The sequence below is a fragment of the Dermochelys coriacea genome, chromosome 3 (assembly GCF_009764565.3).
Source record: "Dermochelys coriacea isolate rDerCor1 chromosome 3, rDerCor1.pri.v4, whole genome shotgun sequence".
In the NCBI taxonomy this organism is placed as follows: Eukaryota; Metazoa; Chordata; order Testudines; family Dermochelyidae; genus Dermochelys; species Dermochelys coriacea.
In genome coordinates this window covers 14870584-14897389 of record NC_050070.1, presented here as the reverse complement: position 1 = coordinate 14897389, position 26806 = coordinate 14870584, and the positions used below count along the sequence as shown (strand labels likewise).

General features: G+C 42.3%; 1 protein-coding gene across 7 annotated transcripts in view; it reads left to right on the top strand.

Annotated features, from left to right (window-relative positions):
- Positions 1-19593, top strand: part of CLIC5 (chloride intracellular channel 5) — a 138804-nt gene extending 119211 nt beyond the window's left edge. For all 7 annotated transcript variants that reach the window (XM_043510137.1, XM_043510141.1, XM_043510140.1 and 4 more), the window contains 2 exons: positions 14315-14496; positions 18429-19593. In XM_043510137.1, the coding sequence (XP_043366072.1) occupies positions 14315-14496; positions 18429-18596 (350 nt within the window). In that variant the 3' untranslated portion in view covers positions 18597-19593. The remainder of the gene's footprint in view (positions 1-14314; positions 14497-18428) is intronic.
- Positions 19594-26806: the final 7213 nt, after the last annotated feature.

The following is a 26806-nucleotide window of genomic DNA, read 5'->3' as shown; positions in this document are numbered from 1 at the left end:
CCATGAGAGGGCTTTCCTTTTTATTCCATGATTTTTCTTTATTTTGCTTAAGAGCTTTAAGTGCAGGACCTTATCAAAGACTTTTTAAAAGTCCAGGTACATGATATCCACCCTTGTCCACATGTTTATTGACACCCTCAACAAATTCTAGCAGATTGGTGAGGCATGATTTCCCTCTTCAAAATGTGTCTGACAATTCTATTCACAGTTTCAACCAATTTGCCTGGTTTGAACTTAGGCTTATGAGCCTGTAGTTGCCAGGATGGCCTCTGGAGCCCTTTTTAAAAATTGGTGTCACATTAGCTATCCTCCAATCATCTGGCACAGAAGCTGATTTAAATGATAGGTTACATATCACAATTTCAAATTTGCATTCCTTCAGAACTCTTGGGTGAATACCATCTGGTCCTGGTGACTTATTACTGTTTAAATTATAAATTTGTTCTAAAACTCCTTTCTTGACACCTCAGTATGGGACAGTTGTTCAGATTTGTCACCCAAAAAGAGTGGTTCAGCTTTGGAAATCTCCCTCATATCCTCTGCAGTGAAGATCGATGCAAAGAATTCGTTTAGTTTCTTCACAATGGCCTTATCTTCCCTAAGTGCTCCTTAAGCACCTCAGCCATCCAGTAGCCCCACTGTTTATTTGGCAGGCTTCCTGCTTCTGATGTACTTAAAAACAATTGCTGGTACTTTTTGAGGCTTTGGCTGGTGGCTCTTCAAATTCTTTTTTGGCCTGCCAAATTATACTTTTACACTTGACTTGCCAGAGTTTATGCTCCTTTCTATTTTCCTCCTTAGGATTTAAGTTCCAATTTTTAAGGGATGCCTTTTTGCCACAAACCACTTCTTTTACTTTGTTGTTTAGCCATGATGGCACTTTTTGGTCATCTTACTATCTTTTTAAATTTGGGGTATACTTTAATTGCAGCCTCTATTATTGTGTTTTTTAAAAGTTTCCATGCAGCTTGCAGGTATTTCATTTTTGTGACTGTACCTTTTAATTTCTGTTTAACGAACTTCCTCATTTTTCTGTAGTTCCCCTTTCTGAAGTTAAATGCTATTGTGGCATTTGACTCTATGCTCCCATGTTCCCAAAGCCTTAGGCAACTTGGAAATCTCAGTCTAAAGTTCTCCTAGCATAGATAAGGCATCTAGATTGATGTGTCTTACTTATATATATAGTTACATAGTACTAGTTGCCTTTACAGACAGTCTTAAAAAATGGTAATTGCCTTGAAAGCTTAGAGCCTAAATAGCAGCACAATGTCTAGGCCTGATTCTCTTCCTTTCATCTTCCGCTGCCCCCACCCCTGCAAGTGAGGAGTAAATCTGAACTCCATAGAGTTACATTAGCGAAGCAATTGATGCAAGAGGAGAATCAGGCCCTTTTATATCTATGTGGATATAATATTATTCTGAATATATTCATATAGTAACCAATTTCTACTTATTGTGCCAATTTCTGCTGTCAGCTACACCACTGTATGGGTGGAGTAACTTGGTTGAAATCAGTGGTGTGCATCCTGATTTACACTGATATAAATGAGAGCAGAATTTGCCCACTGTGTGCACAGTAGAAAGAGAAACTTAAACATACAAGGAGCAATTTTCTTTGCTTAAATACTAGAACACAAGGGGTCCCCACAGCACTGTGACTGAAAGTTAGGCTGAGCACTTAAACATTTTCTCTTGTTTTCCACAGTACATTTCTGCTCTTAGTGCTGCTTTGTTGGTTCCAGAAGCATCTCTTGTTGTTTGATAAGTAGACAATACAGCGTAGTCTGAGGTAACACACAACAACCTAAATAGGGATGCTGGAGTGAAAATCTTGCATTATGAATAAATTCTGTGGCTTTATTACATTCAGGGCCTCATTCTTCTTTCACTACCCTGGGGCAAATCAGGAGTCACTCCACTGAAATAAATGTAGTGACACCAGTATTAATGTAGTGCCAATGAGGTCAGAATCAGGCCCTTTGGGAAGTGGTCCTGGAATGACATCTGTTTTTCCCTGCAGAGTTTAGATGTTTTGTGAAATACAAGTTAGCTGTTGTTTTACCTGGAGCAACTACAGAACAGCGGCTTTACTTTTTGCCATCTCCTGGCCTTAAAACAAGTGCCAGACCATTGGAAGTGAACCCTTTTTAATCCATTCTTTAACTGCTTTCCAAGTCCTGTTTCCTCTGTTCAGAACAACCCTCTCTGTATATCTTCCTGATGCTCTCTTCATATAGGCCCTGTAGGACCATTTGATTAAGTGTGTTTTACTCCTCCATTGTAAATCTAGAGAAAGGACAAGTAAGCTAGGAATAAACTTGAATCTTCAGCTCAAAACTGGAAGAGAATCAAATGTAAAGCTTTACGGAGACTTGAAAAAATTCACCCATCTTTCTTTTAAAAGAATTTCAAATGCATCTGTGCTACCTGGTTTTATCTAGGAATAAACCCAAAATACTGTGATAAAGCTTGTTTTTGTGATATTTTCAGCCTGGCTGAAAATGGGAAACCTCACAAAAGAGTCTAATATTCCCAGATTTCCAGATTCAGAGACATTGAAATTAGTTTCCAGGAAGCAGCCAAACTTTTTGATCCTTCTCTGACCCAATCCTTTTACGGCTGGCTACTCACTGCTCCTGACAACACAGACACTGGTTGTAGAGCCCCCGCAGTGAAAGTCCAGGGAGAGCAGATTGCAAAGTCCTCTATGGGGGTTCAGCACAGCTGAAAAAGAGGGCAGCTGTCTATCTTAGATATCAGTATGGACCCCCATTATCAGAGCATCTCACAGTCTGTAATGTATTTAGTCTCACAACACACCTGGGAGGCAGGGCAGTGCTGTTATCCTCATTTTATGGATGGGCAACAGAGGCACAGAAAAACTAAGTGACTTGCCCAAGGTCACGCAGAAAAGCTGGAAAGGGAACACAGGTCTCTTAAGACTCAGGTGAGCTCCCTCACCCCTGGACCATCCTTCTTCTGACTAAGGGCATTATGGGCAGCCAGGGGAGGTGAAGTTTCTGCCCCTTCCTTCCACACTATCCACCAGCAGGACTGCTATGCAGGGCTTGGAAACTGACACAGTTTTGCCAAAGCGGCCCCAAGCCTTTGGGGAGTACCTCTGGCTGTATTACCCTCATTCGCCTGTGATTGTGGCATGAGCGGCAACATAAGGATGTAGGGTAACATTTTCAAAAGTGCCAAAGTGACTTAGGCCCTTTGACCTCTAATGAGATGCAGCCGTGTAAGTTCCTAAATCACTTGGGAGATGGGGCATAGGCTCCTAAATCACGTCGGTGCCTCTTGAAAATTGTACCTTAAATGTAATTAATGGCTTCGTTAGGCGGTGGAGAAAGTACTAAGGCACTTGCAGGAGAGAGTGCCTAGAAGAGAGAGCTCAGGAAAAGGGGATAGCATAGAAGAGAAAAAACGACTTCAAATTCAGAGTATGCTTGTACTGTAATTGCAGCTCATGTAGACGTATCCGAGCCAGCTTTATTCTCGCTGTCTTGCGTACCTGAGCAATGATGCCACGGCAGGCTGAGGTCCAGCATCCACTAGGCGCCTAAGTAATTACCCAGCGTTCTGGGTGGGTTGGTGCAGCACATGCTGAAGCCCATGCTGTCATGGTTTCACTGCTCCAGTACCCACGCTAGCTAGATTAAAGCTAGCTCAGGTATGTCTACACAAGTTGAAATCACAGGGTGTGATTGCAGTGTAGACATATTCTAAGAAGCAAAGAAGATCAGGGCAAGATGCCCACCCCAGAATCAGCACAGGTGGCATTAATCAGATGCATTGTGATTAAAGATATATAGAAACAATAGGAAGAAAGAAAAGGAACTCAATTTTTTTTTAAAGTGGAAGGCAAAAATATCCTCTGTGTACTACAGCAAAGGGCACATTGCAGTCTTAATGTATCCATTTGTTAAAGAGCCAGTCTATCTAGTTAAAGGTTATAATACAGACCTTGAGCCTGTTTGGTAGAGTGGGTAGGAGAGAAGGAGTTGACAATATGGATCCCTGGTCTTTAATCAGGCTGTTTGATTAGTAGAATTATATTATTTTATTACCTTAAATTGCTGGTTCTAAGTTGTTTTTCCTCTCCTGCCAGAAAACAGTATTGGATCTCTTCTAATATCAAACACCATGAATCTGGAAGTGATCAAGGAAGGTGGTTTATTTTCTTAAAGGAAAAATAAATCTCAGGTTGTTTGTGTGAGACTGCGAATATTTATGTGCTGTTTCACCTTTTCCCTCATTGCATATTTCATCGAGTTCATTTGCGTGTGTTGTGGGATAAATCTTAATGGGAAGGGGGGGGTCAAAAAGAGCAATAAAAAGAAAAAGCATCAATCAGTTACCCAGGGTAGCTGCGGCAAGCACAACTCATTTTGTACACAGATCATAGTTTGTTAAACTCGCTTGGGCTTGACAATTAAGGAACCTGCAGTTCTGCCGGGGTCATTCTGCGGTGGTTTCACATGACGAATACAAAGAAATTCACGTTGTTTTGTTTTGACAGCTTAGAAGCTTTGTTGTCTCTGTGGTTTCAATAGTATTCCCTCATAGAAAGAGATACATATATTGTACCCCCTAGGCCTTGATACCTCACGTTGTAATAAATACAAACTAAAGTTCTGATCCTGCAACCACAAACACTTCAGAACATGAGAATGGCCATACTGGGTCAGACCAAAGATCCATCTAGCCCAGTATCCTGTCTTCCGACAGCGGCCAGTGCCAGGTGCCCCAGAGGGAATTAACAGAACAGGTAATCACCAAGTGATCCATCCCCTGTCACCTATTCCTAGCTTCTGGCAAACAGAGGCTAGGGACAGCATCCCTGCCCATCCTGGCTAATAGTCATTGATGGACCTATCCTCCATGAACTTATCTAGTTCTTTTTTAAACCCTATTATAGTCTTGGCCTTCAACATCCTCTAGCAAGTAGTTCCACAGGTTGACTGTGTGTTGTGTGAAAAAGTACTTTCTTTTGTTTGTTTTAAACCTGCTGCCTGTTAATTTCATTTGGTAACCCCTAGTTCGGGTGTTGGGAGAAGGAGTAAATAATGCTTTCTTATCTACTTTCTCCACACCAGTCATGATTTTATAGACCTCTATCATATCCCCCCTTAGTCGTCTCTTTTCCAAGCTGAAAAGTCCCAGTCTTATTAATCTCTCCTCATATGGAAGCCGCTCCATAAACCTAATAATTTTTGTTGCCCTTTTCTGAACCTTTTCCAATTCCAATATATCTTTTTTGAGATGGGGCGACCTCATCTGTATGCAGTATTCAAGATGTGGGAATACCATGGATTTATATAGAGGAAATATGATACTTTCTGTCTTATCTATCCCTGTCTTAATGATTCCCAACATTCTGACTGCTTTTTTGACTGCCACTGTACATTGAGTAGATGTTTTCAGAAAACTATCCACAATGACTCTAAGATCTCTTTTTTAAGTGGCAACAGCTAATTTAGACCCCATCATTTTATATCTATAGTTGAGATTATGTTTTCCAATGTGCATTACTGTGCATTAATCAGCACTGAATTTCATCTGCTATTTTGTTGCCTAGTCACCAAGTTTTGAGGGATCCTTTTGTAGCTCTTCGCAGTCTGCCTGGGACTTAACTATCTTGAGTAGTTTTGTATCATCTGCAAATTTTGGCACCTCACTGTTTACCTCTTTTCCCAGATCATTTATGAATATGTTGAATATGACTGGTTCCAGTGCAGACTCCTGGGGGACACCACTGTTTACCACTCTCCATTCTAAAAACTGACCATTTATTCCTACCCTTTGTTTCCTATCTTCTAACCAGTTACCAGTCCATGAGAGAACCTTCCCTCTAATCCTATGACAGCTTACTTTGTGTAAGAGCCTTAGGTATGGGACCTTGTCAGAGGCTTTCTGAAAATCTAAGTATACTATATCCACTGGATCCCCCTGTCCACATGCCTGTTGACCCCCTCAAAGAATTCTAGTAGATTGGTCAGTTATGATTTCCCTTTAGAAAAAACCATGTTGACATGTCCCCAACAAATTATGTTCATCTATGTGCCTGACAATTTTGTTATTTACTATAGTTTCAACCAGTTTGCCCGGTACTGAAGTCAGGCTTACTGGCTTGTAATTGCCAGGATCATCTCTAAAGCCCTGTACATTGGCGCTTAAATTCTTTGTCTGCCTGATTGTTTCTCTCAGGTCAAGCCTCAAGAGCTCCCTTATCAATGTTTTAAAACATCCTAGCAATAATGTGCAACTATCATCATTATTTATTTATTCATTTGTGAAGTCCCTGTTATCAAGTATAAAAAATGGCCAGATTTTCCTCTTCCTGTTTCCAGTGCAAAGCTGAAGTAAATCAGTGGAGCTGCTATGGATTTATATTGGTGTAACTGAGACTAGAGAAGGTGACAAACAAAATAGCATGAAAACTGAATTTCAGCAGTTCATTCAGAAAAAAAAGGAAGTCTTGATTTTAGATTGAAAAAATAGCAGCTGAAGTGCACTGGAGCCTCCCATAGGAAGGTTCCCTGAGATGGAGGTGCAAAGTGTGCAAAATCACTATTTTCTCTCAATCTTTTTTCTCTTCTTGGTTAAACTGGTGTAAATATGGAGTAAATTTGTTGATATTGTGGAATTACTCCAGATTTATGCCCTTGTATCTGACAGCAGAATTTTGCCAATTACTGTTAACTTTTGTTACGATCTTTATAATTCTGTGCATGTCAGGATTTGTTGACTTCATTGTTTAACACCGAGTAACCTTATCCTGCAAACAGGATATCATTGTAAATTTGGTATCATCAGCTAAACTGAACCTCGCCCTGTGTATTTGGCAGATGGTAATACATGCATTAAATATTCTGTGGTTTCTTTGAGGTTGTTAAGTGTTATTTCTCTGGCTTCTAAGCGCTGTTAGACAAAGTTGTGAAAAACTGTAAGGGGGTGGAACAGGAAAACTGCAAAGAATGGTGTGAAATTTTTTACCAATCTCTTTTTGTATGATTGGCTAGATAGAGGTGGCGTTCAGCGATCAATCAACGCTTAACATACTAGCAAAATCCCTGCTTTCTTCTGTGTCTGGTACTCTGGTTTCAACTGGCTGTGCATAACAACAAGAGCTTCACAGTGCCCCACCCAGACTCTCCGTCTGGAAAGCTTAGCTTTTAAAGGTATAGTCGCTAATGTCATAGATGACATTGCAGGACCACTAGTGAAATAAAATGTTCCTGGCTGGGTATGTTGTCCAGCATGAGGCACTGGGAAATAAAGGAGGTGATGTTATTGTGTATTTTATATCTGATCTCTGATGCAGGTGAACTTGGAACCTGTAGTTAGCTTGAATAGGTCACTCACTGTGTAGGTACTATGATCCCCAATGCTGATTGTGCTTGATGCTTTCATTGTCCGTGCAGATGATTTATCTCAGTTGACCCAGGTTTTCGTACTTGCCATGATAACCATGGGAATGGATTCCATTCACAGAGCTGTCCACACTCTGGATCTGGTGTCTGGATTTGGATCTGGAGGTCTGGGAGGTGGTGACCAGGGGTAACATTTTCAAAAGCAACCAAGTGACGTTGAAGCCTAAGTCCCATTTTCAAAAAGGACTTAGGCACTTAAAACCCTAAATCCCATTGACTTTCAATGAGACAGGCTTCTAAGGGCCAGATTTTCAAAGGTATTTAGATACTTCACGATACAGATGTGCACCAAGGGAATTAGGTGCATATGCACTTTTGAAAATCTCGCTAGGTGCCATTTGCATCTTTAGGCACCTAAATTCCTTAAAATCTAATCCTAAGTGCCTACATTACTTCTGAAAATAGAACTTTGGCTCCTAATTCCCTTAGGAGCTTTTGAAAATTTTAACCCAGGTCTTTATCATGGACTGACCATTATCTCAGTCAGTTTGGGATTGGGGCAGTTCTCTCCTGTTGGAATATCAGATCTGGCTTGATTGTCCACAACTGAATTTTAATGCAACTAAGGCTTAGAGAGGCTAATTCACTTGCCCAAGGTCACACAACAAGTTATGGTCACAATTTTCACACCAGGGTATGAATTGTTCCCCATTGATTTTAGTGAGAAATACTGGGATCCTACAAGGACCAAATAGAACACAGATCTACTGATGTCCACTCCTATGGTTATTCTACTAGGCAAATGCCTTCTAAGTATGAAGAGGTTAAAGAACCCTGGAGAATTCACATACATGTTATTTTCTACTCTCACCAAAACGCATCACTCCAGCCATTGTTTCTGAGACAGCCTTAAGACACATTGATATAGTGATAGCAGCAAGAGAAATGAATGAGTTCCAGATAAGAGCTACATTAAAAACACCTCTGCCCTGTTTTTATAAACACACCTATCTGACTCTATAGTCTAGCATACAATGCACTTAATGCATTTTCCCGGTGTTGTGCAATACCTTCTTCTCATATTGGAAATATAAAACAGATGATCTAGCAAAACCAAAGATTTTATTGGGTTGTCAGGGGATACGGGAGAATGCTCAGTGTTAAGCCAGTTTTCAAAAATCCAAGTGAGCTAAATTGAGTTAAATCGGAATAATTCAATTCCACTGTCTCCAAATGAGTTCACTATAAGAGAATATTATCTGGTGCTGACCGGGAGAAAGAAAACTTTCTGTTCAACAGGTGTTATGGGTCAAAACAAAAAGAGATTGCAAAATATTTCCATTGTTGCCACATGAGGGTATATTAAACGGCATGTCCTTATTACCTTTCAATATGAACAGTGTAGCAGAACACAGCTGTAGGCAATTACAGACAATAATGCCAGAATCTGACAGTAGAATGTCAGTGTCAAATTTAAATTTGGGAGCTGATTAAATAAGGGATGGCAACACTTTTGTTTTATAGATGGCAACACTTCAGTCATTTTAGAGTCTTTGCTTTCAGACATGAAATTCTAACCTTCCCTAACATGTTTGCTGAGGGCAGGAGGGTTCAGTTAGGATTGTAGTAGGTTTCTCAGTCCTAACAATAATGCCATGATGATTCTCCCACTATGTTCGAGCGTGGCAGCAACAGAGAGTTGGTGTGGTTCCTTGATCCATGGCCAGCAGACCCTGGTGGAAGTGAGAGCAACAGGCAGCCGACTTTAACTTCCACCACTGGCAGAAGGTCTGTAATGGATGTTATGGAAGATCAGGCATAGTGATGCTCTCCTCCTCCCTGAATACTCTTGAAACACATCATCTCTGCTCTCATGCCAGGGATGGAGGTGTAGCGGATACCTGAGGTGATAGAGTCACCTGTGTCAGCTTTCTGCTGGTTGGAGTTCCCCATATCAAGGTGAATTCTTCAGCTGTTTTAAGGCCACTTTTACTCCTGGGGGACTTCTGTGCTATTGTGCATGCGCAGAATTTATGTCCCTTGAAGATTTCTTCATTTCCCACAGGAAAAATGACTTTCTGATGGGGAAGCAAAGGGAAGCCACGAGAGTGGTCATGCCACCCTCCCCAGTGGTATGTTTCGGGTGCCTAGGGCAGCTGGTAGAGAGGTAAAACACTGCGGGGCAGAGGGCAGGACTGGGAAAGACCTGGCTGGTGGCTCTTACCCTGCACCTGACTCAGCTGCTAGTCCCGTCTGGGCTGGGGAGGATGGGACTTCCTTTTCCCCTGCGTGGCATCCTGGGCCGTAACAGACCCACCCCCAGATTTCTCCCCTGGCTGTAGGAAGCGCTGCAAACTCCCTTCCCCATCCCGCCCCGCACTTCCTGCACCCATCACTCCTCAGCTGCAGGGGGAGAAATCACTGTACAGGGAGCTGCTCCCACATCCACCCAACCCCACTGCATCCGGACCCCCTCATACCCAGACCCTCCAGCCGAGCCTCACCCCCCCCACCCAGAACCCCCCTGAGGAGCTCCACTCCCCCTGCACCTGGACCACCCCAACAAGCCACCCACACTTGGATCCCCACCCCACTGAGCCCCACTCCCTGCACACCCAGAGCCCCCACACTGAGCCCCCTCACACCCAGATCCCCTTGCTGAGTTCTATCCCCCCCACTCAGATCCCCAACACTGAGCCCCAATCATCTTCACCTGGACCCCCCCTGAAGAGTCCTATTACTGTTGCACCCAGAACCCTCCAACAAGCTCCTGTGTGTCCAGATCCCCCCTGTACCCTAATTCCCCCACTGTGCCTCCCGCACCCATATTGCCCCACAGAGAACTCGCTCAACCCACACCTGGATCCCCCCACACTAAGCCCCTCTACTCTTGTATCATGCCTTGCTGAGCCTACCTGCCCATATCTGGTCCACCTGGCACGGAGGGGCCCTGGGGTGTTTCTGGGGCTGGCCCGGTCCTTGCACTGTATCAGGGTTGGGTGCAGCCTTACCATTGACTGTGTGTCCTGGAGGGGAGTTGTATAGTGAGCTCCCACCTCTGTGCAGCCAGTGGCCTGTGCTCCCCAATGCCATGCTGGAGCCTCCACATTTATTTGAGAAATAAAATTTGCAGAATTTTAAAATATTGTGTGCAGAATTTTAAATTTTCTGGCACAGAATTTTTTATTTTTTGGTGCAGAATTCCCTCAGGAGTACCCTTTGCACCACATGAGATGGGTTTAAAGACCTGGTTCTGAAAATACTTATATGTAACTTCATTCATTGGCTACGTCTACATTTGATTTGGCAGATGTGATTCCCGGTTTGCATAGACATACCCACTAGCTAAGACTAGTAGTGTAGCCAGGGTAGCATGGGAGATAGCTCAGGCTAGCTGCCTGCATACGTACCCACCCTTATACCCTGGGTACATACTTGGGTGGTTAGCCCAAGCCGCTCCCTGTACTATCTAGGCTACATTGCTATTTTCAGTGTGCCAGCTTGAGCAGAGCTAGTGCAGGTATGTCTGCACTAGCTCGGAATCACACCTCCCAGCACAAATGTAGACGTAAGCATTGAGTAAAGTAGCTCACTGGTGTAAAACTGTGCAGAATCAGGCCTAAAAGTGTAATGCTTCAGAGCCACAGCTGGTGTAAATCAGCTGAGGTACTAGCCCTTATCCTCATTAGAGCCATATTGTTATTTTGCACATTATAATATTATCAGTTATTTGTATTATCATAGTGCCTGGTGGTGGACCAGGACCCTCATCATGCTAAGTGTTGTAAAAACCCAGTATGAAAAGATGGTCCCTGTCCCAGAGAGTTTTCAATCCAAGTAATCACTTGCAAACTTGCAAATTTCTACTCAATTCTTTTTTTGCCTCTGTCTTCACGAACAAGGTCAGCTCCCAGACTACTGCACTGGGCAGCACAGCATGTGGAGGAGGTGACCCAGCCCTCCGTAGAGAAAAAAGTGGTTCAGGACTATTTAGAAAAGCTGGACTAGCACAAGTCCATGGGGCTGGATGCGCTGCATCCAAGGGTGCTAAAGGAGTTGGCAGATGTGATTGGAGACCTATTGGCCGTTATCTTTGAAAACTCATGGCAATCGGGAGAAGTCCCGGACGACTGGAAAAAGGCTAATGTAGTGCCCATCTTTAAAAAAGGGAAGAAGGAGGATCCTGGGAACTACAGGCCAGTCAGCCTCACCTCTGTCCCTGGAAAAATCATGGAGCAGGTTCTCAAGGAATCCATTTTGAAGCATTTAGAGGAGAGGAAAGTGATCAGGAACAGTCAGCATGGATTCACCAAGGGCAAGTCATACCTGACTAATCTAATTGCCTTCTATAATGAGATAACTGGCTCTGTGGATGAGGGGAAAGCAGTGGACATGTTATTCGTTGACTTTAGCAAAGCTTTTGATACAGGTTTCAGAGTAGCAGCCATGTTAGTCTGTATTCGCAAAAAGAAAAGGAGTACTTGTGGCACCTTAGAGACTAACAAATTTATTAGAGCATAAGCTTTCGTGAGCTACAGCTCACTTCATCGGATGCATTTGGTGGAAAAAGCAGAGGAGAGATTTATATACACACACACACACAGATGTGTGTGTGTATATAAATCTCTCCTCTGCTTTTTCCACCAAATGCATCCGATGAAGTGAGCTGTAGCTCACGAAAGCTTATGCTCTAATAAATTTGTTAGTCTCTAAGGTGCCACAAGTACTCCTTTTCCTTTTGATACAGTCTCCCACAGCATTCTTGCCAGTAAGTTAAAGAAGTATGGGCTATAAGGTGGATAGAAAGCTAGCTAGATCACCGGGCTCAATGGGTAGTGATCAATGGCTCCATATCTAGTTGGCAGCCGGTATCAAGTGGAGTGTCCCAAGGGTCAGTCCTGGGGCCGGTTTTGTTCAATATCTTCATTAATAATCTGGAGGATAGCGAGGATTGCACTTTTAGCAAGTTTGCAGATGACACTAAACTGGGAGGAGTGGTAGATACACTGGAGGGTAGGGATAGGATACAGAGGGCCCTAGACAAATTAGAGGATTGGGCCAAAAGAAATCTAATGAGGTTCAACAAGGTCAAGTGCTGAGTCCTGCACTTAGGACAGAAGAATCCCATGCACTGCTACAGACTAGGGACTGAGCAGCTAGGCAGCAGTTCTGCAGAAAAGGACCTTGGGGTTACATTGGACAAGAAACTGGATATGAGTCAACAGTGTGCCCTTGTTGTCAAGAAGGCTAATGGCATTTTGGGCTGTATAAGTGGGAGCATTGCCAGTCGATCGAGGGACATGATCATTCCCCTGTATTTGACATTGGTGAGGCCTCATCTGGAGTACTGTGTCCAGTTTTGGCTCCTACATTACAAGAAGGATGTGGAAAAATTGGAAAAAGTCCACAGGAGGGCAACAAAAATGATTAGGGGGCTGGAGCACATGATTTATGAGGAGAGGATGAGGGAACTGGGCTTATTTAGTCTGCAGAAGAGAAGAATGAGGGGGGATTTGATAGCTGCTTTTAATTATCTGAAAGGGGGTTCCAAAGAGGATGGATCTAGATTATTCTCAGTGGTAACAGATGACAGAACAAGGAGTAATGGTCTCAAGTTGCAGTGGGGGCGGTTTAGGTTGGATATTAGGAAAAACTTTTTCACTAGGAAGGTGGTGAAGCACTGGACTGGTTTACCTAGGGAGGTGGTGGAATCTCCTTCCTTAGAGGTTTTTAAGGTCAGACTTCAAAAAGCCCTGTCTGGGATGATTTAGTTGGGAATTGGTCCTGCTTTGAGCAGGGGGTTGGACTAGATGACCTCCTGAGGTCCCTTCCAACCCTGATATTCTATGATTCTACTCAGTGACAAGGGGCAAATACTATACTGTTTGTGATGGATGAGTAAAATATCTGTAATTTGTTCATTCTCATGATGGTGAAGTGTAGGCACAGAGATCTTGCACCTAGACTGATGTTTTTGTGGGAGAATTTGGCACCTTTGTTTTATGCTATATCTTGTCATAATTTTGAGTGCAGAACTCCCACTGGAGTCAAAAGGAATTTATTGTGTGGGGAAGGACTGACTGCAGCATTTAGCCTTTAGTAAATCTTAAAGTGAAAGGTCCAAATTTTTCTCTCTGAAAGGGGAACTTGACCCAAATTCAGTTCTGAAATGGGAAGAGGTTTGAAACTGGCTGTATATCATGAGTGTTTTGTGTGGCATCACATTTCATTGTTGTTAAATGGTTTCATTTCAATCACACTGTATCTTTTAAGTGACTGGGAGAACATGTTGCCATAGTACTATGGTTGGCATCTTCTGAGACATTCCTACCACCTTAAATGAATTCACATGAAAGAAAAAGTGAGCGTGAAGTACTGAACCAGATTTGATATTAATGGCAATACTGTAGAGCTAGAATAGTGCTTTTGGAATTGGGGAGCTCCAATTCATTGACCCTCTTTGCTGGATGTTCAATAATAACAGTGTGAGGGGGTACAGGTACATCACCCAGTCCATGTGTACATGGACGGGGCATTGCCCAGTCCAGGTGTACATGGCCATTCACCCCATACAATCTACAGCTGCTCTACCTACCTTGAGATCCAATGGCTGCAGTGCACCAAAAACACAGCCTAGGATCACTGCAGTGTAGGAACATCATGACCTTACCTCTTTTCCTCCTTCCAGGGTCCGTTTTTTGTTGGTATACTGGTAGGAGGGAGGGGCTGTGCCTAACAGTCACGTGTCACTGGAAGACTAGGTCTAGACTCGGGTAGCTGCTTTACAGTAAGATTCCACTGGAGTTACAGCACAAACAGAACCCCACACCAGAGCATCTGGCCTTAGTTTCGTAGGTATGGGGGGCAGTGTCAAGGAGAGTGTTTCTAAACCTTTCTTTCTTCCCATCCACCTATTTATTTATTTATTGACAAAGGCCTTGAGAGAGGTTTGACAAAGGCATTAAAGAAGCTGGATGACTATCTGAACACCCCTCTGCCTGAAGAAATTGATGCAGACAGCACTGAAGAGGAGAAAGTGTCTAAACGCAAGTTTCTGGATGGGGATGAGCTGACGCTTGCCGATTGCAATCTTCTGCCCAAACTTCATGTTGTTAAGGTAAAAGGCTTCATCTGATGGACAAGCAAATGTAAAGTGCCCAGGTCTGTAAACCTGAACTATCCTAGCAATGCTGTAGCTCTATCTGCCTGTCCCTTCTTTTCTATAGGAAAGACCCTGGTCTATAAATAGTTTGTAAGGTCCTAAGATCTTGGCAAAAAGTGCAAAGAAAATTAAACAAGATCTAAAAAGACGCTTTGATTGTAAAAAGGAAGAAACACTTGATAGAATGTGCATTAATGTGAGGCCCTCGCTCATCTCCAGTGCACTGTGAGATGGGAAGAACAGGCTGGGGTATTGCATTGTACTTCCTAGCTCCCTAGAGACTTCATCTCTTACTATTCACTAGTATGGGTCAGCAAGTACGCAGTGTTTGGGTTCTATGGGATGTCCGCCACAACTAAGGTAGAGCAAACAGGACTCCCCTCATTGCTCTGGCAACCAAGCGTAAGTCTAGCAGGTTCATTAACAGGATATGGGGCGTGCTGAGCAGCTAGATCTCTTCCTCTGAGTTAAAAGGGAGTTGATCGATTAAATTCACTAGATCTCTCCTACACAGCATTATCTGCCCCACTGCCGGTAGATGTCAAAGGGGTCAGAGCAAGCTGAAGTTCTCCTCTCTACCAGATACTGTTGGGTTGGTGGAGTCCAATTCTCCAACCTCAAGAATATACATAATAGAGGAAGGTCCAGGGTTATGGACTAAGGACCTCTCTGGCAGATAGTGACCGGGGAAAGAGGAAGGGCTTGAGGCCAATATATATACAGCTTTCTTCTTTACCTAGAGTCTGGGTTTGCAGGGAGGAAAGAGCAGAAGCTTCTGCTAGCTGGAGCTATTAGGAATGTACCAGCATATGTCACAGCTAATACAGTACAGGCCAGTTTGCTTTTAATTTGGACTATTTAAAAATATTTTGTCTTTAATCTTTTGCACTTGTTGCACTCTGTCACTGTATTTCCTTTTTGTTTCTTCACGTTAGTATCAAATCACACCTGGCTCTCTCAACTAAACCGCACATCTCCTTGGACTGATTATCTTGCCAATGCCCCTGTCTCCCTCATTCTGCACTCCCAGCCCCCCACACATTGGTTTTATAAAATAGGGTTGTATAAGCATTGTGACCTTTTGGCTTCCCTTGATAGGAAGTGTATTTTTAAAGCTAGCTACCATGACAGCTGCCAACCGCCATCATCAAGATTCTTTCTTTCCACTGGACCATTTTATAAATTATTTTTATTTTTTTTGTGACTATTGTTTGTATATGCATGATCAAGTAGCACTACTTATGTATGAAAAGAATGCTTAACACTTAGGGTATGTCTATACTACGATTAAAAACCCACAGCTGGCCTGTGCCAGCTGACGTGGGCTCATGGGCTCAGGCTCACGGGGCTATTTAATTGCATTGTAGACATTCAGGCTCAAGATAGAGCCGGGCTCTAGGACACAGTGCGCTGGGAGGGTCCCAGAGCTCAGGCTGCAGCCTGAGCCTGAACGTCTACAGCAGAATTAAACAGTCCCACAACCTGAGCCCTGCAAGCCCGAGTCAAATGGCACTGGCCAGCTGCATGTACATAACTGCAGTGTAGACATACTCTTAGTGCTTTTCTCCACAGATCTTAAAGCACTGTACAGTAGTGGCTAAGCATAATTTGCCCATTTTTTATAGATGGGGAAACTGAGACACAGAGAGCTTGAAGTGACTTGTCCAGTGTCACACAGTGAGTCAGTGGCAGATCCAGGATTAGAACCTCAAGTCTCCTCTCTCTGAATTTTTACCCTATGCATCCATTCCCACCCATGCGTAACCTAAGAAGAGCTGTTCAGATGTACCAGCTGTTCAGCTGGTATTTCACATAGCAAAGTTAACAATGAAAGTTAGTCTGGGATCCCAGGTTTAAGATACAGAATGGTCACTGGTGTAGTGCAAAGGATGTTCATCATTCTCTCTTCTAAGTGCTGTAGTTATTCAATTTATCAGATTACATGTTTCTTCAGAAAAAAAACAAGTACCTGGTAGACATTGGCAAACCAGGAGCTAGCAAGTGGAGCCAAGTCATGCATCTACCTTGGCTCCATGAGTCAAAACATAAGCTAAGCCATGGTGAGTGCTGACTTACATATATAAAAAGAGAACACAGAATGTGATGCATAAGTCACTTACACAAGCAATGTGATAATATTCTCACTGGTTTGGCACTTTCTTTGGGTCACCTTCCCTCATGGAGGCATAGCCAGACATTTTAATGCTAATGCTTAAAGCTTTCATTGTGTGTCCTATTGCTAGTTCCCATCTCCTTAAGGCAAAATGAAAGATAGGAAAACAGATCTTGTAGAATTATAAATCTCTTATAGAAGCACATAGCTGCAGACTATTGTCCTAGGTCTGTTTAACAGACACAAAAAAAGGTAGTCATATAAGTACGTTCTCATTTGGTTAAAGACTTCCATTGGAAATTGTGTGCATCTCAACCTAAATTGATGAGTGGGTTCTAGCCTCTATGTTCACATGTGAAACACTTCTGAAAGGAGTGGGATTGCATAGATGCGATTTAGAAATGGATTTTGCCTAGAGTATGCCAAAGGGATCCTGGTAATAAGAATAAACCATAATCCCTTGTAAGAACAGAGCTGTCCTGAAAAACCTGAGATGGATGGAAACTCTAATAAGTACTTTAGAAAACAGAGGGGAGCTGTACAGTACATATGGATGCAATTCCCTTTATGCTCAGGAGTAACTTTACACTCATAAAAACTAGAGATGGGAAAGACCCAATAAATTAACTAATCCTTCCCGCCCAATCAATTTGTCCATTCTGTCACTGCAGGATTGTTACATACAGTGTATTATTAAATTCATTGCCCAATCAGGACGAAAGGCCCCAGTCTAGCAAGGTACTTAAGCATGTATCTAACCGTAAGCACATGAGTTAGTCCCAATGATTATATACGTATTGCAAGTAAGGCATATGCTTAAGTAACTTGCTGAATCAAGGCCTAAATGTCTTTAATGGTTGGGAGAGAGATTTCCAGTCTAATAAATCTCCGAGATAGGAAACTTCCTGATTCACAGATGTATTTTCCCAGTTCACACCAATACTCCTAGTTCAATATGAGATGTTACTAAGGCCCCTAGTTCTTGGTATCTAAGTCATGGTGCCCTGTATCATTCTAAACAGTTATTTCCCCTCCTTGTTGTGTATATCTTTCCAACGTTTGTAAATGGTTATATCCCCTGCCATGATTGTTTGACCAAGCAGTACATTTCGTTTTTTTAGTCTTTTCTCAGTTCACACCCTTTAAACCATCTACCTTTTAAAGTGTCATCCGACCAAGCTTCTTATCTGATAATGCCAATCCAGGGAGCACAGATATTAGAGGTGATGTTCATAGGACTGAGGGAAAAACCCATGGTGGAGCCTGTTGGGTCTTTGGATAGAGTGCTTGCTATTACTAAGTCGGATTTGGCATCAGTGACCACACAGTGGTATTGGACTTCTTTTGCTTCTTGTCTACATGAACACTTAGTTTACAGCAAGCTGGGGTATAAATCTACCCCACACTAGTCTGCTGCGCACTAAGAGTCTACATGTACTCTGCTGCCACACTAAAAGTTCCCTAGTGCATTTTAATTTACTCCTCTTTCAAAGCAGGGAAGATCAAAGCACACTTTTAGTGCATGGCAGCCTGGACCACATGGATACTAGGGAGGGGTAGAGTTACGCCCCAGCTTGCTGCAAACTAAGTGTTTGTGCAAACAAGCCCTTAGACTAGGTACTATATTTGCATGGTAATGGTCAGGAAATGTTGACCTTTTGATGGCTTGTACTATAGGACCCTGCCCTTTTTGACTCCCTTGTCTGTTGTGTAACAAAAAGAATGAAGTTTAAAAGCCTAAAACCAGCAAGATTCTTTTTTGTCTTTGCTCTAGATTGTAGCTAAGAAATATCGCAACTATGAGTTCCCAACAGAGATGACGGGGCTATGGCAATACCTGAAGAATGCTTATGCCAGGGATGAATTCACCAACACCTGTGCTGCGGACAAAGAAATTGAGCAAGCGTATGCAGATGTGGCCAAGCGGCTCAGCAAATTCTAACTGACCTCCGCAAGGGCTCAGTATCCCCAGGGGATTCCCAGTTCACAGATTCCTTTCCTTGTTGTCTTAGGAGATATTCTTCATCATGTTTCTGGTTGGCATCCCCATGACTTCAGCTGTTAGAGTGTATTGGTCAGGGCCAAATCTGCCTCTCCCTAGAGAAAACATAAGGCAACTGCAGGGGGGTAAAAAACCCTCTGGAATCTGAACCCAAGAGCTGGAGCAAGTATTATTATTGGCAATCATCATCTGTATTTGAAACTATTCATCTTTTTTATTTGTTAATATCAGCCACCTATTTTATTGGGAATTTTAAAAAATAGGATATTTAGCTGAAAAATGCAAGTAGATGGGTTAGGAATGTACAGAACTGGTTCTTCTCTGGCCCTTTTCAAGGACACTTTTGTCTGATGTGATCTATCCAAAATAACACTGCTAGTGGGAACCTTGAGGTAGTAGGAATGAGGTTTTGTCTGAAAGCAAAAAGAGTTTGACCCTAAGGGAGAAATTTCCTTAGCAGATATATTCAAAAACCTCTGTTTTAATAGAGCTGGAAGAGGTTATAAGATGCTCATTACTGATGTGGCGCTAGTGAGGAAAGCATCAATGGATATGTCAAACTTGCAGATGCTGCTTGGCATATGATTTGCATATTTCCACTTCATCCGAATCATAAAAGGAAAAGAGAGAGAATGAGAGATGAACTGGGCAGTTCACCCAAAAGCCCACTAGATCTTTGGGGGGACATGCTCAGATTCTATAGTGATAGGGGGCATATAATTACCCTGTTACGTAGAAAGAATCCTCACAGCTAGCTGAATTGTTTTAGATATTCTCATCTTAACTGTATATTTGCCAGCTTATTTAGCTTGAGAGCCATGGATGGGAGTGGAAATCTGTTGCCTCGTATGAATGCCAGATTGGGTAGAAATACCCAATTTATTTTTGAGCTTTTGAAATTGATCACCTTTCAAAGTTCATCTCCCATTCTAGAGAGCAGGTTGGCCTGAAACTTCTAAGGAGGATGAGCTAGAAGGGAGACCTGAAGCAGAGAAACTCCCACTCCTAGCCAGAAGGTTGGCAAGTATACTAACACAAACACATGCACGGTGGCTTTGTCCCACTCGTTCCCTGATTCATATCACTGTTGTTTAAATGATCCTTTTGACTGTGCACTAGGACTGTTTTCCAAAATGATTAGTTTGTGCTATGGGCAGTCGTTGTATGAACAGACCTGCTTAGTTCTGATCACTTTATTGGTGAATTACTTTAAGAAATTAAGAATGACAATTTTTTGTATGAAATATAAAAGATTGAGTTTACTTAGCTAGCTACATATCAGGGAGAGGAAGGCTCCCAATCTTCATCAGATCTGGAGATTTACAGTTGTTTGAAAAGATCATATAAAATTGAACTCTAGCATGCGTTGGCTTCACTCCTGATCAGCCCCCTGCTCCTGTATGGAACCGCAGTGATCTCAGTGGGACTCCAGACTGGCAAACCCTTAAATTGGGGAACCCAGGATCAGGCCCTTGTTTGCAATTAAAATGCTAATGAACTGGAGACAAGGCCAGAATCTGCGCTGTTACAGAGATATAGATCTAGAGTAATTCCAGTGACTTTGGAGGAGTTACTCTGCATTCACACCAGCACAGCTGAGAACAGAATCTTGCCCATTGACTGATGACATTTAGGGCTGACTACAGTATTGCATAGAGCAGTCAGTTCTGAACTTTCCAAAACCTTGTAAGAAAGTCCATGAACTCCCTAGTCTTCCCTCAGAATGGGCTATTTAAACAAGCAAAGGCTCACACTCTTTACAATAAGAAAAGGAGTACTTGTGGCACCTTAGAGACTAACACATTTATTAGAGCATTATTATTATTATTATTAATGCTCTAATAAATTTGTTAGTCTCTAAGGTGCCACAAGTACTCCTTTTCTTTTTGCGAATACAGACTAACACGGCTGCTACTCTGAAATCACTCTTTACAATGTTGCTGAGAAATCAACTGGCTCTGAGAGCACAAGTAACAGCCAGCAAAATACAAAGAGATTAGAAGAGTCTGCACATGCACATGTGGCTCATTAAAAATGAATCTCCATAAAATAACCAGATTGGAATTGTTTGTATATTTTTTTTTAAAAATTAAGATATTTAATTATTTATTTTGATTGATTAAATTTTTTCTTTCTTTCTTCTCAGCATATTGATTGAGCTGACTCACTCTGTCAGACTGTTATAACCAAGGCTCTGCAAATGTAGTTTGTAATGAACAGTGATTTCCTGTGTCTGATTAATGGCCATTTTGGATTTTTTTTCACTATGGCTTGGCTACCAGAACTCCAGCTGACCAAGACTTCACTTTTCTCAATCATCATTTAACAGGTTATTTTTTTAAAAATCAGAGGCTTTGTCTAATCAGAGTTGTATGTGAACTGTGAATAAAGAAGTAGAAAGGGGATGCAGCCTGCTGTTCTGTGCATATTTTACTTGGAGCTTTTCAGAAGTTCACAAAAACAGACAGTGGGTATCAGGCAGGGTTAGGTGAACCAGTTCAGGAGATATACCAATTTCTGCTTTCCCGTGTGAACTTTCATCCATTTCTTGAACCACATTTGAATAAAACCGTTTAAGGTTCTGAAATGTTCTAATACAGTTTGCTTTCATTTTAATTCAAAACAGATCCATACCAAAATCTCTAGATCTGAACACCCTCAAAGTAGAGCTGGTTTTAAAATTTTCCTTCTAAAATTTTGTTGGTTGTTTTTGTTTTTTTAGTGGCAAATGGCTTTTCACTGCAATGGACATCTTTATGAGAAAATTTCCATAGTCTGAAAATTTTTGAGATTCTATTATAAAAAAATCAAAATCCCCAAACCACAATTTGTTTTGGTTTTCAGCAACTAAAAGACTAAATGTTATTTATTTAGTAAATTAGTTTGCGGTTTTCAATGTTAACGTGAAAAATCAAAATCAGTTAAAATGGAAAAAATGTTTTCAATCAAAATGTTTCACACAGAAAATAAATGAAAAAAAAAACACTAGCCATCTTCTGAGTAGCTTTATATCAAATTTTGTCAGAGATTCAAATCTGGATCTGGATCCTAATTTTGCACCTCATCCCTAACTCAATAATGGGCTGCCCCAAAATTCTGGATCCAGACCCTCCTGAACTTTGAGTGAGTTTGAAATTCAAACCCCTGTTTTCAAGTTTATAATTTTTGCACAGCTTTGTGCTTCTTGGCTCAAAATATGACCAGTAAAAGGAAGTACTGGAAATCCATGTAGAAGATTGTGCTGTTAAGATTTCCAGCCTTCTTCTCTAGATCCAGAAGGTTCAGATAAGCTTCTTTTTAATTTGCAAACTGGATACAATTAACTTAGGCTTGAATAGAGACTGGGAGTGGATGGGTCATTACACAAAGTAAAACTATTTCCCCATGTTTATTCCCCGCCCCCGTTCCTCAGATGTTCTTGTCAACTGCTGGAAATGGCCCACCTTGATTATCACTAAAAAAGGTTTCTCCCCCCGCCCCCGCTCTCCTGCTGGTAGTAGCTCACCTAAGTGATCACTCTGGTTACAGTGTGTATGGTAACACCCATTGTTTCATGTTCTCTATGTATATAAATCTCTCCACTGTATTTTCCACTGAATGCATCTGTATGCTCAAATAAATTTGTTAGTCTCTAAAGTGCCACAAGTACTCCTTTTCTTTTTGCGAATACAGACTAACACGGCTGCTACTCTGAAACCTGTCATTATGCAAGGCAGTGAATTTAGCCGTATGGAGTGGAAATCTATCAACTTCATAAAAAAAGTCATACAGATACAGACAGACATCATCTTCCTTTCCAAATGCAAACAGATGGACATCATACCAAAAGGACTGAAGGTAAAAAATCCATTACAATCTACATACCGCACAGACTATGCTGACAGCTTATGCCACACGCTCTCAAAGAAACTGCGGAACCACCTGATCAACAAACAGCAAACAGGGAAAGATTAAGAATGAGCTCTCAAAACTGGATACTCTCATAAAAAACCAACCTTCCACACAAACTTCTTTGTGGCTGGACTTTACAAAAACTAGACAAGCCATTTACAACACACACTTTGCTTCTCTACAAAAGAAAAAGGACACTAAACTATCTAAACTACTACATGCCACAAGGGGCTACAACAATCGTTCCCTTAACCCACACAGCAATATTGTTAATCTATCCAACTATACTCTTAGCCCAGCAGAAGAATCTGTCCTATCTCGGGGCCTCTCCTTCTGCCCCTCCACCCCCATGAACATGATACAGTTCTGTGGTGACCTAGAATCCTATTTTCGATGCCTCCGACTCAAGGAATATTTCCAACACACCTCTGACCAACATACTAACCCACAGAGACCTTCCTACCAAGACTACAAAAAGAAGGATTCTGGATGGACTCCTCCTGAAGGTCGAAACAACAGATCGGACTTCTACGTAGAGTGCTTCTGCCGATGTGCACAGGCTGAAATTATGGAAAAGCAGCATCACTTGCCCCATAACTTCAGCCGTGCAGAACACAATGCCATCCGCAGCCTCAGAAACAACTCTGACATCATAATCAAAAAGGATGACAAAGGAGGTGCTGTCCTCATCATGAATAGGTCGGAATATGAACAAGAGGCTGCTAGGCAGCTCTACAACACCACTTTCTACAAGCCATTACCCTCTGATCCCACTGAGGGTTACCAAAAGAAACTACATCATTTGCTCAAGAAACTCCCTGAAAAAGCACAAGAACTAATCCGCACAGACACACCCCTGGAACCCTGACCTAGGGTATCTGCTACCCAAGATCCATAAACCTGGAAACCCTGGATGCTCCATCATGTCAGGCATTGGCACCCTGACAGCAGGATTGTCTGGCTATGTAGACTCCCTTCTCAGGCCCTATGCTACCAGCACTCCCAGCTATCTTTGAGACACCACTGACTTCCGAGGAAACTACAATCCATCGGTGATCTTCCTGAAAACACCATCCTGGACACTGTGGATGTAGAAGCTCTCTACACCAACATTCCACACAAAGATGGACTACAAGCCATCAGGAACAGTATCCCCGATAATGTCACGGCTAACCTGGTTGCTGAACTTTGTGACTTTGTCCTCACCCATAACTATTTCACATTTGGGGACAATGTATACCTTCAAATCAGTGGCACTGCTATGGGTACCCGCATAGCCCCACAGTATGCCAACATTTTTATGGCTGACTTAGAACAACGCTTCCTCAGCTCTCGTCCCCTAATGCCCCTACTCTACTTACACTACATTGATGACATCTTCATCATCTGGACCCATGGAAAAGAAGCCCTTGAGGAATTCCACCAGGATTTCAACAATTTCTGTCCCACCATCAACCTCAGCCTGGACTAGTCCACACAAGAGATCCACTTCCTGGACACTATGGTGCTAATAAGCGATGGTCACATAAACACCACCCTATACCGGAAACCTATGACTGCTATTCCTACCTACATGCCTCCAGCTTTCATCTAGACCACACCACACAATCCATTGTCTACAGCCAAGCTCTACAATACAACCGCATTTGCTCCAACTCCTCAGACAGAGACAAACACTTACAAGATCTCTTACAACTACAGTACCCACCTGCTGAAGTGAAGAAACAGAATGACAGAGCCAGAAGAGTACCCAGAAGTCACCTACTACAGGACAGGCCCAACAAAGAAAATAACAAAACGCCACTAGCCGTCACCTTCAGCCCCCAAATAAAACCTCTCCAACGCATCATCAAGGATCTACAACCTATCCTGAAGGACGACCCATCACTCTCACAGATCTTGGGAGACAGGCCAGTCCTTGCTTACAGACAGCCCCCCAACCTGAAGCAAATACTCACCAGCAACCACACACCACACAACAGAACCACTAACCCAGGAACCTATCCTTGCAATAAAGCCCGTTGCCGACTCTGTCCACATATCTATTCAGGGGACACCATCATAGGGCCTAATCACATCAGCCACACTATCAGAGGCTCGTTCACCTGCACATCTACCAATGTGATATATGCCATCATGTGCCAGCAATGCCCCTCTGCCATGTACATTGGTCAAACTGGACAGTCTCTACGTAAAAGAATAAATGGACACAAATCAGATGTCAAGAATTATAACATTCAAAAACCAGTTAGAGAACACTTCAGTCTCTCTGGTCACTTGATTACAGACCTAAAAGTGGCAATATTTCAACAAAAAAACTTCAAAAACAGACTCCAAGGAGAGACTGCTGAATTGGAATTAATTTGCAAACTGGATACAATTAACTTAGGCTTGAATAGAGACTGGGAGTGGATGGGTCATTACACAAAGTAAAACTATTTCCCCATGTTTATCCTCCCCCACCACCCCCCACTGTTCCTCAGACGTTCTTGTCAACTGCTGGAAATGGCCCACCTTGATTATCACTACAAAAGGTTCTCCCTCACACCTTGCTCTCCTGCTGGTAATAGCTCACCTAAGTGTTCACTCTGGTTACAGTGTATATGGTAACACCCATTGTTTCATGTTCTCTATGTATATAAATCTCCCCACTGTATTTTCCACTGAATGCATCCGATGAACTGAGCTATAGCTCACGAAAGCTTACGCTCAAATAAATTTGTTAGTCTCTCAGCTGCCACAAGTACTCCTTTTGTTTTTGCGAATACAGACTAACACAGCTGCTACTCTGAAACCTTCTTTTTACCATCACCAGTTAGAATTTAAAGAGCTCCAGAACTCCTCTCCTCAAGGCATTTTTGTGGCCTTTCATTGTATTTAGAATTTTAAGTAGTATGTGTTAATCCTGCAGGAGATTGTTTATCTACATTGGCAAAGCAACATTTCTGAAAAGAATCTAAGTGACAAGACAGACAGAACAGATTTACAATAACTTTGTTCATAAATTTCTTGCAAGATGTAAAGAGAGACATAGTGCAGAGGGGGAAGAAGCCAACAATATGGATTTAATCATCTACATTTCAGAAATGCAGACCAAATGTCTGTAAAGATGTCCATTTCATCCAAACATTTCTTAGGTATTTGTTTCAAAGATATTCGTTCACTGAGTCCAACACTCCATTCATATTTGGAACCGATGTCGATTCCTCTTTGATTTGGGGCTGCTAGGAGAACTCACACATTAGTAACTCTCTGATTTTCTATTAGGATATCTGAGTTGCCGATAAGCCACCTTAACTATAAAGGTGAGAAGACTAAGGAAGGTTTCAGAGTAGCAGCCGTGTTAGTCTGTATTTGCAAAAAGAAAAGGAGTACTTGTGGCACCTTAGAGACTAACAAATTTATTAGAGCATAAGCTTTCGTGAGCTACAGCTCACTTCATCGGTGAAGTGAGCTGTAGCTCACGAAAGCTTATGCTCTAATAAATTTGTTAGTCTCTAAGGTGCCACAAGTACTCCTTTTCTTTTTGCGAAGACTAAGGAAGTATCTGTTTCTAGGACACTTAAAATAGGAATCATGCCCTCTCCAATGAAAAAGTCTTCAGAGGATGTTGGTTTCTCATTGGAATGCAGCTCCAAGATATATATTGCTGCATATATGGCTACTGGATATCAGCCTTGCCCCATGTTCAGATCAGCTTAAAGGTTAACAGGCAGGGAGAAATGGCATGCATGTATCAGAAGGAAGTTAGCCTAAGGGACAGAGGAAAGGAAAGCAGCCACTTTTCTGTTCTGGCATGTGAGGCTGACCTTGCACTTTGTGTAGTAACTGTTCTCGTAAGCCACTTGTTAACCTTCATACCTTTTGCTACCCATCTCTCCCTGTCTCAGCACAGCTCCGGCATTTCTTTCCACCTTTATTTGCCATACCTCATAACAAAACATGAGAGAAATAGGGACATAAGCCCAGATCCCCAAAGGTATGTAGGGCCCTTACTTCCATTGAAATCAGTGGAAGTTAGGAGACTAAATACTTTTGAGGTTCTGGACCACAGGCACTAAAGAAACAAAAGACCTGGCTTCTCAACCTCAGTTTGGTCATGACTTCTCTGCCCTTCCCATATTGCAAGATGAGAGGGGGTCACAGATAGACCCCAGCTATATGGGAGAGAGGTTTGGGGGGTTGCAGGATGGAAAAGGGGGTAAGGAAAAAGTTGAGAACCTAGTTTTAGAGCATACTGTCCATCTCCTGTCTAATGA